The sequence below is a fragment of the Anarhichas minor genome, unplaced genomic scaffold (genome assembly GCF_050575085.1).
Source record: "Anarhichas minor isolate MPS153535 unplaced genomic scaffold, ASM5057508v1 ptg000028l, whole genome shotgun sequence".
Classification (NCBI taxonomy): Eukaryota; Metazoa; Chordata; class Actinopteri; order Perciformes; family Anarhichadidae; genus Anarhichas; species Anarhichas minor.
The window spans coordinates 2,208,175-2,225,415 of NW_027466474.1; the positions used below are offsets into that span (position 1 = coordinate 2,208,175).

Genomic DNA, 17,241 nt, shown 5'->3' on the forward strand with positions numbered 1-17,241 from the left:
TCTATCTCCGCTCCCCACGTCCATTCTGATGCCGTCTCTTGATCCTTTGCTGCTGAAGTTTTATTAGCTCTATAAATGTCCTAAGAGCCTGCAATATCGCTTAGCTAAAGCACTAGAAGAAAAGGAAGGACTAACAAGGAACAAAGAGGAAAGATAGGCAGAGTAGTAATATCGCTTAGTCCCGCGGATGACAATTCAAATAAGAAAATATATTAAAACAAAATGGCGTCAGGGACATTAAAGTGAATTAGCCAATTACAAATGACCATGTGTGTGCTCCGCTGCCTTAACCTCTCCAACATTTCTTTTTTTTCCCCCAATAGTAACTCATCTAAATTTGTTGGACGTCTTTCGGGCGTGGGGCCAGAAAAGCTTTTATATCCATAAAGGCCTATGGATCACAGAGAATTGCATTAAGCTGTCCAATTTAATTACAGTATCGACAAAACATAATAGATACTTACAGCCTCACGGAGAGCGATGGGTAGAGAGGGGGAAGAGCATGGGAGAGAGAGGGAGGAAGAGAGGGAGAGAAATGAAAAGTGCAGACAATGTCCATTTATAATGCTGATGCAGTGTGTGTGTATCAAAAAGGAGGCGTTTGAGGAATGTGTGCGTGCGTGTGTGTGTGTCTGTATGTGTGTGTATGCAGGTGTGTGTGGGTGTGCTTCTCTAACGAAGGATTTGCAAGGGCCCATGAGAGCTTTTGAGGACGCTTAGTTTGATTTAGATGCTACTGCTCCCTGATGGCTGTTTCACTCGCAAACACACACACAAACGTGCACACGGACACACATAGCACTCTACCGTCTACGCACACACACACGCTCAAGCTTACACAATGTCACTCGTTTACACACACCTGTCCACGCACACACAGTGATAAAACTCCACACACACACCCACACACTTAGTTGGATCAGTGTAATGGAGTGAGTTAGGAGAGTGGCTGTCCTGTCCCGTTCCGTCCCAGCCAGCCCGAGCTGTCATCCTCCCATCCACCATGATCAATAGAGGGGGGCAATATTTTTATTCATAAAGCGCCCACTTAATTAAATCACTGGGAGTGGAGCGGGGGGATGAATAGGGGAGGAGGATGGATGAGGCGGGGGTTACAAGACGAAGCAAGGGCACCGAGTTAAAAGACTGATGAAGAATTACAAAGACTGGAGAGAGAAATATGAAAGGAAGACCATTCTGTGTGACCTCCATTACACTCGTTCTCCAGGATATAGAGGACAAACGTGAAGGCAATATGTGTCTGATTGAAAGTACTTTTTGCAGCAACATTTTCCAGAAAGAAATTACTTTTATTCTGTTATTTAAAGAGCAAGCTTTCAGGGAACACGTGCAGTTTTTGAAGAAACACGTTCTAAACACTATCCTCTTCAAGGAAAGGATTCGAACAAGAACAAAAGGCGAAACAATCAGAAGATAAAATGCACTACAGTCCATGGAGATTCAGCAGTTTTTAGCCCAAATCAATACAAAACTGGCAATAAGAAATTACTTTAAGCTGTAAAACTTTAAAATATCTAAAAAGTCCAACCCACACTGCAGTCCTGCTGTCTGCGATTCACTGCCAGCATGTTGGATATTATATCCCCCCCAGTTTGTTGGCACAAGTCAGAATCACTCAAGTAAAGTAACTCTGTAGCCAAGACTAGAAGGCTGTGGTTGTAATGGGAAGGTTCCAGTTTTGAATGCATGGAGCTATATGTCTGTGGCATTACCAAAAGGCAGCATTTATACTCAGTAAGTTTTCCCAGGACAAATGAAAAAGAAATCTGACAAAATAATATTAAGAGTATACAAAGCCTTCATTTGAGTTATTTCCATTGCAACAGCAGACCGCCCGCTTTGCTGTAATACATACTGAATATAATATTTACTCACTGTGTGGTTACTAGTACTACCTACTACTAGCTAGTAATCTGGGAAAACCCATCCATATATCTGAGGAGTGTTTTTTTCACATGCAATGTGGCAAAAAGTGAGGGAAAAGTCTTAATAGCATGTCTTCACCATTTAAAATTGTTCGTAAATCATTTAAAAAGTTATTTTGCTTTTACAGCAACAAGAGTACGTCAATGTAAACAATCTTCTATCCCTCCATGTACATGTATTTTGACTTAAAGGCAGTACTTACAGTTAGTTGAAATGGTATAAAGGACACTTTAATCAGTCCAAAGGTTACAGATACCAGAGGATATTTGAATTAGTATAACATTGCAGGCTGTAAGCTGCACTGTAATATCTGTTGCATGACTTTGGTCGTACCCTACAGTAGAGTGCCTTAAGAAACAAGGGGAATATGAGCTAGCCAGCAGTCGATATTTATTACTCTCTTTATGGAACAATATTAAATGCAGTTACAGCCCCCAAGGGAGAGGAAAAAGAGACGGACAGAGAGAGAGAGAGAGAAAGTGAGATAGCGGGAGGGGTTGAATAAGAAGGTAAGAGAAGAAGAAAAAGAAGAGAGACAAGGAGAAGAGAAGTGAGAGGCTTGAAACCATTGAAGGTCTCTCAGGTTTCAAAAAAAGAAATTGTGCCGCCTCTGTCTTCCTTCTCTATCCCTTTTCTTCCTCTCCCTCAATTTTCCTCCTGCTCCTCTCCTCTCTCTTTTTCATCTCTACCTTGGAGCCCAGCCAAGGGTCATCTCTCTTTCTTTCACCCACTACAGCCACTCTACTTTTAATAAAAGACACACACAAAGATGGATGCATTGCCTCCCATCCACTCTCACGTGCCTGCTGTTTCTGTCACGCAGAGACTTACAAATTCTACCTGACACAAGGGTACACACCTTTGCCGCCTCTCCTTGTCTCCTCTGTCTGACTGAGACCTCCCGTGATGCCGTCTGACACAGAGTCATATGAAATCAAACTGGCCTGTTTCCACAACCCCCCGTTCGCAGGTTAATGGTTCAGAGTGGCCCTGGCTCATATGTGGACAAGCCTGAGGGCGGATCCGTCTAATATCTGGTGTCTACTGTTACACACAAAAAGTGTAGGGTGAGATCGCCTGGGAGAAAAGTTCATTTGGTCTGTGTGTATGATTGAGAGTAAAAAAAATTGATGTGTGTGCACATTTTCTGAGGCGTATGTGGGTACACTTTTTATGTTTTTATGTATGCATACTGTGTGTGTATCTGAGGAGACTCTGTTCAGCATTGTGTGTGTGTGTCTGTGTGTGTTGAAGGGTTAACAGTAATATCCGAAGTGGCAAAGGGTGACCTGGCGAGTGTTATTATTCTTCTCCCATGAATAATGGAACTTAATATGAAGGAGGTGATTGCTGGGAGCACACACACACACACACACACACACACACACACACACACACACACACACACACACACACACACACACACACACAAACACACCCAACACGACCACCACCATCACCACCCCAACCCGAAGAGGATCTTGCTGTCATCCTCAATCCCTCCAGACTTCTAGGGGCCGCTGAGAATCAGCGTGCCCAGAGAGGAGAGGCCTTGGCTGGGGAAACATGAACGGAGGGTGGGGGGTCCGTGTGGTGAAAGGAGAAGGTCTGGAAGACATTTGGTCAAAGTTCAATCAATTATACAGTACTTAGGGAAGCCATGGTAAGCAAGGAATGGGTAATGGAAGACCACGTTTTCCTCTTCTGCTGCTGTTTTATTGTTCCTATTCTTCTTTATTTTCTTCCTGCATCCACGAATACTAAACATAGCTCATTTGAACTTTTGTGAACTTTTGCGTTGTTTGTCTCCATCCAGTAGTCGAGATTCCCCGATTCCTCAAAATATATGCAGTTGTTTTCATAATCAGTACCACTATAATTTACGGAATTTGTCATCCTAATAGAACTGATGTATAATTCAAACAGCCATCCGTCTCTTTAATAGAATTTTTAAGAGATTAATTGCCCGCTGCTTCAAACGCTGTGGCAATAGAGGAGGACCAAAAAAAACTGAATCCAATAATTGAAATGTGGAAGTAGATTGCTAGACTGGTGTACAAGCCATCCAGCTATCCAAATGAGCCGTGTGTGTGCCTGTGTGTGTGTGTGCCTGTGTGTCTGTGTGTGTATGTGTGTGTGGTTAGTCTATCAGCGAGTGTCCTTTTCAAGGACCACAGGCCAATCTCCTGCTGGTGATAGGCTTTGCTCTACTTAAAGGTCAGCAGGCATGACTCACAGAGAGATGAGAGGACGACAGCTGTTTACATGAAAGCGTACCCGTAGCTCTGGATGTTGAATGTGTTCAGACACAAACAATACATTATGATACAATATAGAGATTCAATACCTCCCAGTATAAAGGGTCGTATCGAAACTGCACCAAATACGCAGCCACATCTTAAAGGCACTGAAACCTTAGTTTCTCAATCAGGATCTTATTATGAGTACATTTTGAATAGTTTTAGTGATTCCACAGAAAACATTGGTGTGTTTTCTGTTTTGTCAACATCTGAATGACAATGTGAAGACAGGTCACTGTCGGTCAAATTAGTTCTTGAGTATTACATTTTAAGTAAATATAAACTTTTAAATAAAGTTGTTTTCCCCATTCTTTTACTTTGATTGATGCACATTTAATAATGAATATTTGAAACTTTAATGCCTTTGCTGTTCAGGAATCACGTGAAGTGACTTCATGATGTTTCAATTTCTTTGTCTCTGTGTCTGGTGATGGAGGTGGTGAAAACGGTCACCGATGGCTACTGAGTTAAGCATCTTTTGGGCTGAAGCCTTCATCTTTTTCACATTGTTGTGACTTCCTGTGCTCTGCCAGTCCTTTGCCAATGGCCACACCAGAATTATTTAAAAAAACAAAACCTTTCTTCTCAGTTTCAAGCTGATAAGACCTTTGTATTTGTCAATCTTGCCTACTGCAGCTTTAAACAACCATTACAAACAGACAGATACATACTTTATTCAACTATAAACCCATTTTAGGGAGAGCAAACATCCATCTTCTCACACACTCGTTGAGCCCGGCATACTCACTCAAATCGAATGTGCGTTTTTTTCTCGTTTCCAATAAAATGTTGTCCATCTGTTGTTTACACCTCTCAAAATGTCACCCAAAGCATTTCCATAACCCTAAAACCAATTGCACAAATTGACAACCAGTAACCAACCGTATGAAGAAAACTCAATTCAAGCCTTTGTGACATATGAGTTTTATTATGGCGGCCTAAACAGTGGACTCCTGGAGCTGGTGTCAGTCACTCAGCTGGTGTCATAAAGGCAGACAGAGAGACGCACACACAGTCTCATAATGGCTTTTATTTGACTTGGATGGCTTTCCTTCTGTTAGAGGCAATAACAAATAAATATCATCGTGGGTAAACAAAACAATAAAAGATTTATTAGCCATGCAACTCCTCTGAAATATGACTTTTTAATGTTTTTTTTCTTTTCTTTATCTTGTTCTCCTTCTCGTGCTTTCTTTCTTGTTTTGTTTTTTGCAATCATTCTCTACTCTGTTTATCAGCGGTCCACAGAGGGCAGGGCAGTATAAGAGATGCAAATGATGTAGATACAGAAAGATAGATTCATGGATATAGTTAGCTAGTTAGACAGATAGACGGAGACAATAGATAGCTAATGGAGGTGAAAAAGAGTGCGAGAGTGATAACATCTCTGCTTTTTATCTGTTTCACATTTTCTCTGTCAATGTCATCATGGGAGAAACAAAGACAGGAAAAAACAAAGAAAGAAAAAAATCTGATCCCAAAAAGTGTCAAAACCTTCTAAACAAAAAGTGTAAACACAAGGAATATTTTCCGGCTGTGTTGCACAATAATATATCATAACACCATTCCTGTCTGTCAAACGTTTGCCTTTTTTCTGCTCCTTCGTCACCGCAATCGCTGAGCAAAATTGCACATAAAAGCACATATTTCCTTTTCCTAAAGAGTATACAATGCCAGGCACATACTTTTCCCATCAAGAATAAAAAAACAGGGCCGCTCATCTCTTGTCAGACAAAAGCAATGAGCGAGAAAACACAGGGCTGAAAGGGAAACGTCCAAAACGATGGAACCTTGTTAGTTTGAGGAAATTAGTTTTCTGTTTTCCGAGCACGGCTCGCCAATTAACATTCACGGCCCTAATAAAAGTTGATTGGCTCTGGAATAACGCACAACCAATTTTCCTCCTGTGTACGTGACTGTAAATTAGGCGGCGTAAGCATATACAGTATGCGTGTGAGGGTTTATATATGTGTGTTGTGTGCGTGTGTGCGTGTGTGTGTGTTGGCTTGTGCGATTGTCTGTCTGTGGAAATTGACAAATAAGAGGCTTTGTTTCTTAACTGCGTGACAGGAAAATGTTATGAATATGGTTAGTACATAATTACCTTTCTCCACAGCGAGGATGGCTGATTTCTGTGCGTGTTTGTGCATATGTGTGTGTGTGTGAGCATATGTGCGTGTGTGTCAAGGTCAAATGGAAAAGTCCAGGCCGTGTTCAGTTGTGATTATCCGAGCGTGTGTGTGTGTGTGTGTGTGTGTGTGTGTGTGTGTGTGTGTGTGTGTGTGTGTGTGTGTGTGTCGACTGTTTAACATGCATGGTCATGTGTTTTGTGTGCTGATTGGCTGTGTGTTCAGTATGTGAGTGTGTGTTTTGAACTCAGACCTGACTGGCAGGAGTATAGGGTGATTAGCTTGTCTGATATTTCATACCTCTCTAATTACATTGTGTTTTCTGAACGCGGTTTGCCTGGCAGGCCTCCTCCCCGACAAACAACACTAACAGAGTTAAAGCCAGGCTGTTGTGTCATGTCAAAAATCATTTGACTCATATCGGTATTCATTACGGAGAAGGAAAAAAAAGGAAAGAAACAAAGTTAGCAGTCTGTTGTATGTGCTGCCATTTTTATTGTGTGTGTTTAAAGAGAAGGAGGAAAAACCTGAGGGAGAGAAGAGTATAAATATATGTAAATATATATATATATATATATATATATATATATATATATATACAGTATATAGGGCTTAAGATTTTTTTACATTAAAGAAATATGCAAAACACACACATTCAACAGACACACACACACACACACACACTGGTCTTTTATTCTGATTCTCTCTTCCTCTTTCCTCGTTCTCTCCCCGCCACTGCCTCTCCATTAATCAGACACACACACTCTCGTATGCGCACACACACTTCAAGGCAGTCGATGGACTCGTGCCAGCAGTATTTCTCATAGTTCCTTTTGTCTTTGAAGCTCTTTGGACCAAATTGTTCCACTGATCATGAATGTCATATATCATCCTCCTTCTCCCTTTCTCTCCATCTCATCCTCCTCTTGTGCCTTTGTACTGTAATTGTGTGTGTGTGTGTGTGTGTGTGTGTGTGTGTGTGTGTGTGTGTGTGTGTGTGTGTGTGTGTGTGTGTGTGTGTACTTGTGGTATAGATCAAATGTTTGTGGTTTTGTTTATCATTTGATTCCATATATCTTTCTGTGAGTGCTCGGAATACCTCAACTAATGTCCTCTCTCTCTCTCTCTCTCTCTCTCTCTCTCTCTCTCTCTCTCTCTCTCTCTCTCTCTCTCCAGGGACCTCAGTGAGAACCAGATTCAGGCGGTTCCGAGGAAAGCTTTCAGAGGAATCACAAGTGTCAAAAACCTGTAAGCACAATCTCTTCCTTCCTTTTCATTTTCTACTTTCCTTTCCTTCATGTATCTACTCTCCAGCCTCATCCATCTTTATTTTCCTGCACCTTATTGGGATATTGATCTTTTTTTTAAAATTATTATCTCACAAAAGAAAAGTAGATCCCAATTGCTGCTGCATTATATTTTAATGTTTCCTTTTCATTTTTGGCTTTGTGTGGATATCCCAATGTTTTCAGACATACCAAAATAACGGGCTGAATTTTAAAGAAAATGTGTACAATATGAAGCCCAAAAATATTTCCATTCAGTGGAATGGTGTAGCCATCAAAGCATCAACGTCTGTGGTTTAAATATTTCCCTCAGTGCAAATCATATGAAGGCTATACTGTAGGTATGTGTTATACTGTCAGACACTGTGGAGTAAGATTACTTTTCCAACACTGAAGCTATGTAAGGAGGGGAACTGTATCTTAGGAACATATGGTGTGCATATTTTAGATTTCTGTGTTATAAGGAATGCATCAAATCTTATTTCTGAATCACAAATTTGGTTTAGATTAGCTTCATGTTATTTCCATCTTCTCTGCACCTTTTGATTCTTTTCAGCATTCTGCATTTCATGACTTTTGCCGGTCTTCCCCGTTTTCTCATCTTCTTCGTCTTACTTCTCATCTCCCTCACCTCTCTTCCTGTCCAGAGAGTTTTTGTCCTCACGTCAAGCACTCAATACCCCCCCCCCCCCCTGTCATTTATTCATGATGTCCTAATCACCAATAGTGTGATCAATACGCTGCCGGATCAATGCTTCTTGGTGTCTTAGGGGTAAACAATGTCCTCAACGTGTGAGAGTTCGATATAGGGTGAGATAGAATAGAATAGGATAGAACTCTATGGGACTATAAAACTGGATGATGCTGGAAAAAAACACACATATTTGCTCAACAAATCTTTGCTGTGCAAATGAAAGTTTGCTGTTGTGTTTTATCAGTCATGACTGGCATGACAGAGCAGAGCATAATAACTACAAGATGCAAAAAGATAATAGACCATCCTTCTCGATGTGGCACAAGTCTTATTTCCCTACTAGAGCTGTTGACTGACAGAAAACAAACAAATAAACAATATGCTTTGGCTAAATAAGATAGGAAATAAAAGTGAGGGAGATGACTGAGATCTCCATGTACAGATTGTCTATTTTTTAACATATGCCATGTGTGGGAAGACTGCATGTACATTGGGTAAATAGAATAAGATACGAATTTCACACAATATGAATAAATCATCATTGCAATCATTGATCCACAGACGGTTCATAATTCATTTATGCCAATGAAGATCATGAAATATGACTAAAAACCCCTGAACAGCTACAAAATTGAAGTTGAGGTGAAACTGTGTTATCCGCTGTAGTTCCCTTGCAACTGGGCAAACTCCATCTGCTGATGGTTGTACGATAAAATGACGAGAACAGCTGCTAAATGATCGAACACATCAATTCTATTTGGCTTTGTAAAGCTGACAAGTACTGCTAATTGGTATACACCCTTGGTCGTGGTGTTTGTTACTAAGTTCCTTAGAGATTAGTTAAATAGTCTTTTTTCCACACGTGTTATGTGTAACACTTCATGTTGACTGTTCAACGCTTCCGCTAAACAGAAACTGTCAGTTCCGGCTGTGTGTTTCGTTTTGTAAGGTGTTAGCTCTTTAAGCCGTATTAGCCACGTTAGTTTGTCAGCCAAACCCAAAACAAGATTAGAGTCCTAACTGAAGTAGTTGTGAATCCCTTACCGCCCCTATCGGCCAGTTAAGAGTCAGCGGTCAATGATGGTATGAAACAGTCAATAAAACAAGTTTTCTAAAAGTGTGAATCACTGCAACCATGAGAGGTCTCTGAGCATACAGTCATAAATTGAGCACAAAAAAATATTAGGCTGATGAGTTCAGCAGTATGCAAGATTAACCGCAGACAGACACAGAGATGCACACTCACTTAGACGACCTAATACGCAATCTCCTGGCAGAGATAATTACAAAAAGCACTTGAGTTTATTTCCAGTACATCCGTATAATCACCTTAAAATGTGAATTAATGTGTCCTTGAATTGTCAAGATCTATGTGTTTCTAGCTCTTTTTCATTGGGCAATCCGTGAATTGATTAATATGCATCTTGCTACATATCGGTAATTCAGAGTTAGGCGACAGCCAAATGTGCCCCTCTGCTTAGTTTCCTCTCCCAAGTGTGATGTAAGTTCAACATGGCTGCCAAAGTCCACAGGAGAGTATTACTCTTAAGTTAAATGGGCCTGAAAGCGCCTGTACGCTGTACCCTGTACTGCTGTGTGTGTGTGAGTGTGTGCGTTTGAGAGCGAGTGTCGGCTCTCATGGCCGGGCTCCAAACCTTTTGAGTTGAGGTTGGCCTCTGCTCATCTGATCCACTCTCCCTCCTCACGTCAGACACAATCCAAACTAAACACTGTGCACCACCTTACCTCTTTGACTCAAGTATTTCACAACTATCTGAAGTCCGGTGCCAGAAAAATGCAGAGCAAATCACATCTTAGTGTTGCGATGTTGCAGCACCTTGCATGTTTTTAACCTGTATTTATCCAGGGTGGGTTTGCTGAGGAGGCAAGCTCTTTATCGGTAGTACCCTGCGTCACATTCATACATTAACACACATTTACACCTGAGAGCTGCCCAGTACAACTACAGACTCCTAGAGTCACTGACTGTACGCTGAGCAACTCCAATGTACAGCAGGTGGAATTCAATATGAGTTTCGAGACGTTGCACATTGGATATATTCCACTTCCTGCCCTTACAGCACCTTTTTATCACCAGGCTCTGTTCTGACACCGCTCTCCACTTTCTGCCAGCTCTATAAAGTCATGTCACTCAAATCTGATGGTAAAAGTGTCTCTTCCGCCGTTAAAATGTTTTGCACTAAATTGCTTTCGACCTACAAAGTGCATTATTTTACTTTTTTCTGCCAAAATTAGGGGTGACTCGCTCATATGACGGTAGTTATTTTCTTACTCCTCCTTTTTTGACATTTTATCGCACCTCCACATCCTCCTTCTCCTCTTCCCTGTTCTCCTCATCTTTCCAACACTTTCTCCTCGTCCTTCCTTCTTCCCTCCATGTTTTCCTTCCCCCTCAAATTGCATTGCTTTCCCTTTGCTCCTTTTTATGTCCTCCATCGCTTCCTGCTCTCTTCCTTCATCTGTCATCACATCTTCATCCTCTATTCCATCTTTCCTCTCCCATCATCCATTATTCTTCCTCTTGTTTCCCTTATCCCATCACTGTCTGTCAATCGTTTGTCTTTTCTGCCTCTTTGTCTTTTGTCTATCTTTCAATTCCCTTGTCTTTTTCCCTTTCATCCATTCCTCCTTACTTGTTCAACATCCCTCCATTTCCAGCTCACTCCATATTCTCTCTCCCACTTTTTTCCTCACTATTTTCCTCTTCTTCCTTTCTCCCTCTCTCCCCTCCATCCCTCCATCCCTCCCTCCATTAGACAAGGTGACTCCTGCAGTAAAAGGCTCCAACCCTCCATTATGCCACAGAGTGAAAAAACCTTCATGACATTCTGTCCCTGGTGGACACAGCATTGATTTTCTCGTGTGTCTCTCTCCCCCTCTCACTTTATCTCTCTTCCCCTCCCTCTGTCTCTCTCACTTGCTCCGAATCTACGTCTCTCGCCCTTTCTGTCTCACTCACTCTGTTTCTCAAAGGGTATGGTCTCTATCCCTCTCTCTCGGTTGTTCTCTTTCATGCTGCCTGGTGGCTAGCGTTTATTGCACTTTTTTCTCACAAACACGCAAACACACACACACCTGTGCGACCCTGCTATCAGATTGACTGCTTTGCTGAAACTGCCAAGAACCTGGCAAATATGATTACTGTGGTCTTCTGCTAACCTAGGGAGACAGGTATATGCCATACATCTGTGTGTAGGTGTTTGCTTGTGTACATGTGTGCTCCCCTATACATTGTGCTGACTGCTGGTCCTCTCATCCCCCTAAACTCAACCTGTCAGTCAAACCACAGATGATAAAAGTAAATGCAGAGTTAGAATGGTTAGGAAGCACTGTGCCAACATTCCTGTAATAGGCTCTGTGTTTTATGTTTGTTTTTTTCTACCGCACGTCATATTCTGGATGCTTATCTTCTCGTATCTCAGTTTATCTAATCCGATTTCCTGATCTAATCTTGTCTTGTCATATCTAGTCTTGTCTGGTTGTCTGGTCATTATGTTAACCACACCAGTGAATGTCCAACAATGATGTTTCTTTGGCATATTTGCTCATAACAAATTCTGATTCCTTCTGAAAAATAACAAGAGGCCTTAAAATCAGCCATTTTTTCCCCCAAGTATGTTTTTCAAATTCCAATATCTGTGTCGAGTGTAATCACTGGTGGCGAGTTCCCTCTGTGCACACATGAAGTGACAAATCAAAAATTAAGAGAGAAATACAAAAGTAGGTCCAAAATAGTGTCTCCATCCACAGAAATGTAACTGACTCTTTGCACCACCACCTCCGCTATGAGACTAACATGTGTGGGCAGAGTGCTGAAGTGAAATGATTTCTGAGTATTTAAACTATCCCAACTTTTACTGCCTTTTTGATCCGCAAGCTACTGTATCTTAACATTGATTTGTTGTAAAAAAATATTTATTAGAAGCATTCTCAGTTAACTCGCAATGCTTGACTTATATCTCTGTGACCAACAACCACTAGCACTCCAGCTAACGAGCTACATGCCAGTGGTGTAAAGCTGTAATTGAACTGGATTGTGTTGTAAGGTACTTTGTTCATTCTCAGGGGTTTTTCCTCAAAGATATGAAGATTATCTTGAAAACATGTTCTGCCGAAAAGACACTTTCTCACAGGCAATAGTTTAATTCGACATGAGCAGAATGTTCAACAATAATTTCCCTGAAGACATCGGTGAGCTCATTAGAATAGAATTAAGAAATCAAACAACTCTTTCACGTGTCGCAAAGACCCGCTCGCATATGTCTGGTGTCAAAACTCATTCAATTCCCTCGGGGTGCAATTTGAGGCAATTTGAGCAAAGCGGTGTTGCAAACATAAAAACAAGACAAACAATCCATTCACACATTTTAAACATGCTAAATATATTCACATAAAGATAAAAAATCAAATAGAAGCAATGATCAAAAAGTGGTGCGCAATCGTTAAAAGCACTTAAGTAAACAGATGGTAATGTTGAAATTCCCTGAACTGGTAGCATGGTTAGCACGGTGTCATACACTAACACGTCAGGAGCTGGGTTCAAATGGCACGTTCAAACATTTACTGACTCATGTTGACGGTGTCCTATACTGTCATACAGCAAGTTTATACAGTCAGATGAGAGCATATTTACAGGGTTTTTTGCGTACTTTTCTGAGTGATGAGTGACATCAACCTCAACCAGCCTGATGCAGTAAAGCCCACCCAACTTGTATCCCAAACTGGTTACAGCAAAAGTAGAATCATCTTGAAAAACAGTTTTCATCAGCTATATTTTATGCGTCATCATTTTATGAGATTCAGGAGACTACCTATATAAAAGTTATACTACAATATTCAGTGGCTACTTTCTGCTCACAGAGGAGAGACAAATGTGATCAACCACAGATGCTGTATGTGTACAGTTGTAGTCACGCTTAAATCACAACACATGTGAGTCAGTCACGCTGGGAGGCTTATAGCTGTAGTTGGCTTGCAGAGAAGCAATGGACGCATCAGATAAGATACAGCTGCTTCATATGCCCTCACATTACACCTCAGTGCCCACACAGACACGCTTTTTATCGTCTGTAGCCATCACGTTCTCATATTGTACCTTGTTTTTCATCTGCCTACCTTCTTGCTCTACCCACTTTTTTATTGTGATAAAATGTAATTCATTTTTTCCCACTGGGTCCACCCATGCTCAACATCTACACACACTTCTAGCACCTTGAGGGGGTTTAGAAGAATGTGTCCAGGCAATGTAATATGTAATCCCTTCCAACAATACAACCTTAAGGTATCAGTATCAGTGTAATCTAAAAACAAAAGAACCAACCCCATGGCTTTGCTTCTTTACCTTTCTCCTTCCTGTCATCCTCTCCTTTCTCTTCTCCCTCGTAAAATGCCTCCACACTTCACGCTTCCCTACCCACAATGCAGTGCAGGGTGGCCGTTTGTTTGAATTATGACTACAGCGCCTCCGAGAGAGGTGAGAACATTGTGCCGGCTGCGTGCACACACACGCGCGCACACAGACAAGTTTCTTACCTGCACTGTTGTGTGTCTCTGTCATTGCAGATGTTTTCCTTCAGTTCTTTTTATGTTTACCGCAATTCCAACAATGGACAGCTACAGCCAGACATAGATCTAGCAAGAAAATGTCGAAAAAAGATTAATAACGGCCATCCTTTTGAGGGCAGAACATCTGTAAATGAAGGTGACACCAGGAGGGATAATGCACACACACTTCACAGTGTAATTTCTTCCCAAATCAAGCATTCAAAGCCCTGCACCAATATGAAATGAGTGGAGAGGAAGAACAACAAAGACATGATAGCCTGCTCTCTGAAATTCTTTACTCAGATTTCCATCATTCTTTGCCCTACACCAACCCCCAAAGCACTTCCTTAAATGGCAGGATGTGGCTGATTAATTTAAGGTCATGACCAACCGAGACAGGAGGGAGAAAATGTCAATAGCTGTGTAGACAGGATGCCTCTAACAGTTACATTTTTCATTTGATTTTTCATTTGATTTGGGATTCTGTTTTGATATAGAATTTGCTTAAACCAACTTACAGTAAAACATAACCTTCAAATAGTCATGGTTAGTTTCAGTTAGGGCTATAGCTATCGATTATGTTGGTAATTTAAGTGCCATATTACATGCTGGGCTTCAAGGCACCAGACTTTTCTATCCAACCGTCCCCAAAAATATATTCAAAAATTCTAATGTCATCCTTTTGCCTTGTTGTCATCTATAGTGGTTATTTGCATAAAACGAAGCCTGCATTAATGCTTTTAATGAATTGAGTAATTTGAGTTTCATAAGGAATCATATCTACCGTAATTTCAGGCAGAGACACAACTATTTTTCCCCCATAGTGCATCAAATTAGATTTCAGCAGGGTTGCCTGTATTTAACTTGAACTTCAACATTAGACAAATGTTTCCATCTCTTTTCACTGTTTACAGGGTTATAGAATTCATAAATCCACTTAGAGGAAATGTAAGTGTATGTTAATTTTATCTAATTCGCAAAAGAATACTTGGTTAGAAAGTCATTTAGTGTCCTCGACTGAATATATTTCAGTCTGGAACAGGGTCGACAGCATGCCTTATAATTATAAAACATGCAGATGGCTTCCTGTACCCTTGAACATCCCTAAAAGCAGAGGAACCATTTGCAAGTCCAAGTCTACCCTGTATTGTGCAAATCCTCATTTGCTGCATTAAGGCTACAGTACATGCAGTATCAGCCATTGCAGATGTCCTTCCCCGCTGCATCATTCCTACAACGGCAGTACTGCATAATTTCCAAACGTTTGCTCATGGAGCGAACAGCAGAACAAAACAGCATCAACTGTCTCGCTTATACAAACACGTTAGTATCATAATGTTAACTTCCGCGACGACGCCATTGGTTGGGATTTCTATCTAAACGTGCCTCTGACTCGCAGTTACAACAAGAGACAAAGCAATATGTTCACCTGATAGACAGAAAGTTTATGCAAAGTGCAGTGGCCATGAATATTTTATGGAAAGTTTTGGTCACCAACTGTTTTTCGAGACTTCCCGTGAAGCCTTCCAGTGGCCATAGTATTCATGATCTTTGGTTGCTTTTAAAGGTGCAAAATCTGAGATTGGGAGAATTTTGATTACCTCAAAAAGGCTCTCAACATGGCGACACCTGAGGCGGTGACTTGTAGCGGTGTTGACAACGCTAACGGTACAAATATATCACGGCTGAGGGCATCGCCGGCGGCTCACTTTTATTTGTGTTTGGCTAACCGTGATTCGCTAACAAAACTACCAGTGCACACTCTATTGTACCTCTCCACCACTCAGCCGATTCTAAGCGGCCAGTTTTTTGGTGTTTTGGCACAATGGTATGAAGGGCATTACATGACGACTTTGAGCCCGTTGCTTGTATAATGTTACATCGCTGCTTGTTTTTGAGTTTGAATGAAGTCATTCAATCACACAATACAGCAGTGGTGGATACAGACACAGCTGGTGGAGATCTGCACTCTACTGGGTGCACCTTTCTGGTTCAGTCTGTTTCCAATATGTCTCCATCAATATGCGTTACGTGATTTCTTTATTCACAAATATTTCCTTTGTCACCCAAATGAGAAACCACTTTTGTAATTTCCGGTCACCAATTGTGCTGTTTACATGAATATCTCAGACTTGATTGAAGCATTATCTGTCGATATAGATTGGATGGGAACCCAGCTAGTGTATCTTCCTCCCTTCCCTCCGTCCTTTCATTAATTACTTAGTCAGGAGTGGTTGGCAGGACTGCTGTGTGTGTGCTTCCCTCTGCTCCAGATGGTAGCAGAGGGAAGCATTGAATCATTCTGCCAATAGGCCTTATGATAGACATGATTAAACACACTGACTAATTATATGACCCCCGCTCTCTCCCATGTAACAAACATCTGTGATCTGAACACATGCAAGCACAAACACACAAGGACTATGCATGCAACATGATGATACAGATATGGAGAGTACACACACACACACACACACACACACACACACACACACACACACACTCACACAGACACACAAAGTACACCCTCATCCCAGATTGATACCAATCATGTCACTGCTAATCAGGGTGCTTGGTGAACAAAGCTGTCAGCGGAATCCAATCATATCACAGCTGATGGAATCGTTTAGTGTGGATGAGGACAAAAGATGAAGTACATGGTCGGCAATATGAATCCACCAGTTATTCTCGATTCTAGAAAAATTACAGACATGAGGAGCATTTTGATAATATGTTCTCAGAATGATCAAAACAGCATCTTTTACAGTTGTAGAATTGAAGACGTCTCACAACCTGCCTGACAGCCCTTGTCAGCTCTACAGAGTGGTGGGAGTCCCCCAGACTCGCTTCAGGGTATCAGTGGTGACATTGTGAAAGTGTAGAGACAAAGGACTCAAATGAAAAGCTTATGGAGGTCTTTAACTTTAATTTTGTATCAGATGGGTGTCTTTATTCATGGGCAAGATCTCACCAGACAACAAAATAGGTAGTTTGTCAATGCCTTCCAAAAAGACCCGTATGACCATAACAATAAGGACACATAAGAGCATATTCAGCTTTTGCCTCTACTGTTAAGGTTTGGTTATAATTTAGGCAAGTAAATTATTCTCTTAACTCCTTGGTTAAGATATGCTTATAACTGTGGTTAAGAGAAACAAATAGTGATTGTTGGTAGATTAAAACTATAAACTTGAGGAAAAAAAAGAAACTTGAACATTATTTTTATCATCAAATACATGGAATTCAACCTCTCCATTGAACTCATCCTAAGCATTAAGAGCAATGGACTGCTGTAAAGCATCCGGGGAGCCACTTGGGGT

General features: G+C 41.2%; 1 protein-coding gene across 1 annotated transcript in view; it reads left to right on the forward strand.

Annotated features, from left to right (window-relative positions):
• Positions 1-17,241, forward strand: part of slit3 (slit homolog 3 (Drosophila)) — a 237,875-nt gene that overhangs the window by 128,530 nt on the left and 92,104 nt on the right. Inside the window, exon 5 of the mRNA XM_076103197.1 lies at positions 7,553-7,624. Within this exon, the coding sequence (XP_075959312.1) occupies positions 7,553-7,624 (72 nt within the window). The remainder of the gene's footprint in view (positions 1-7,552; positions 7,625-17,241) is intronic.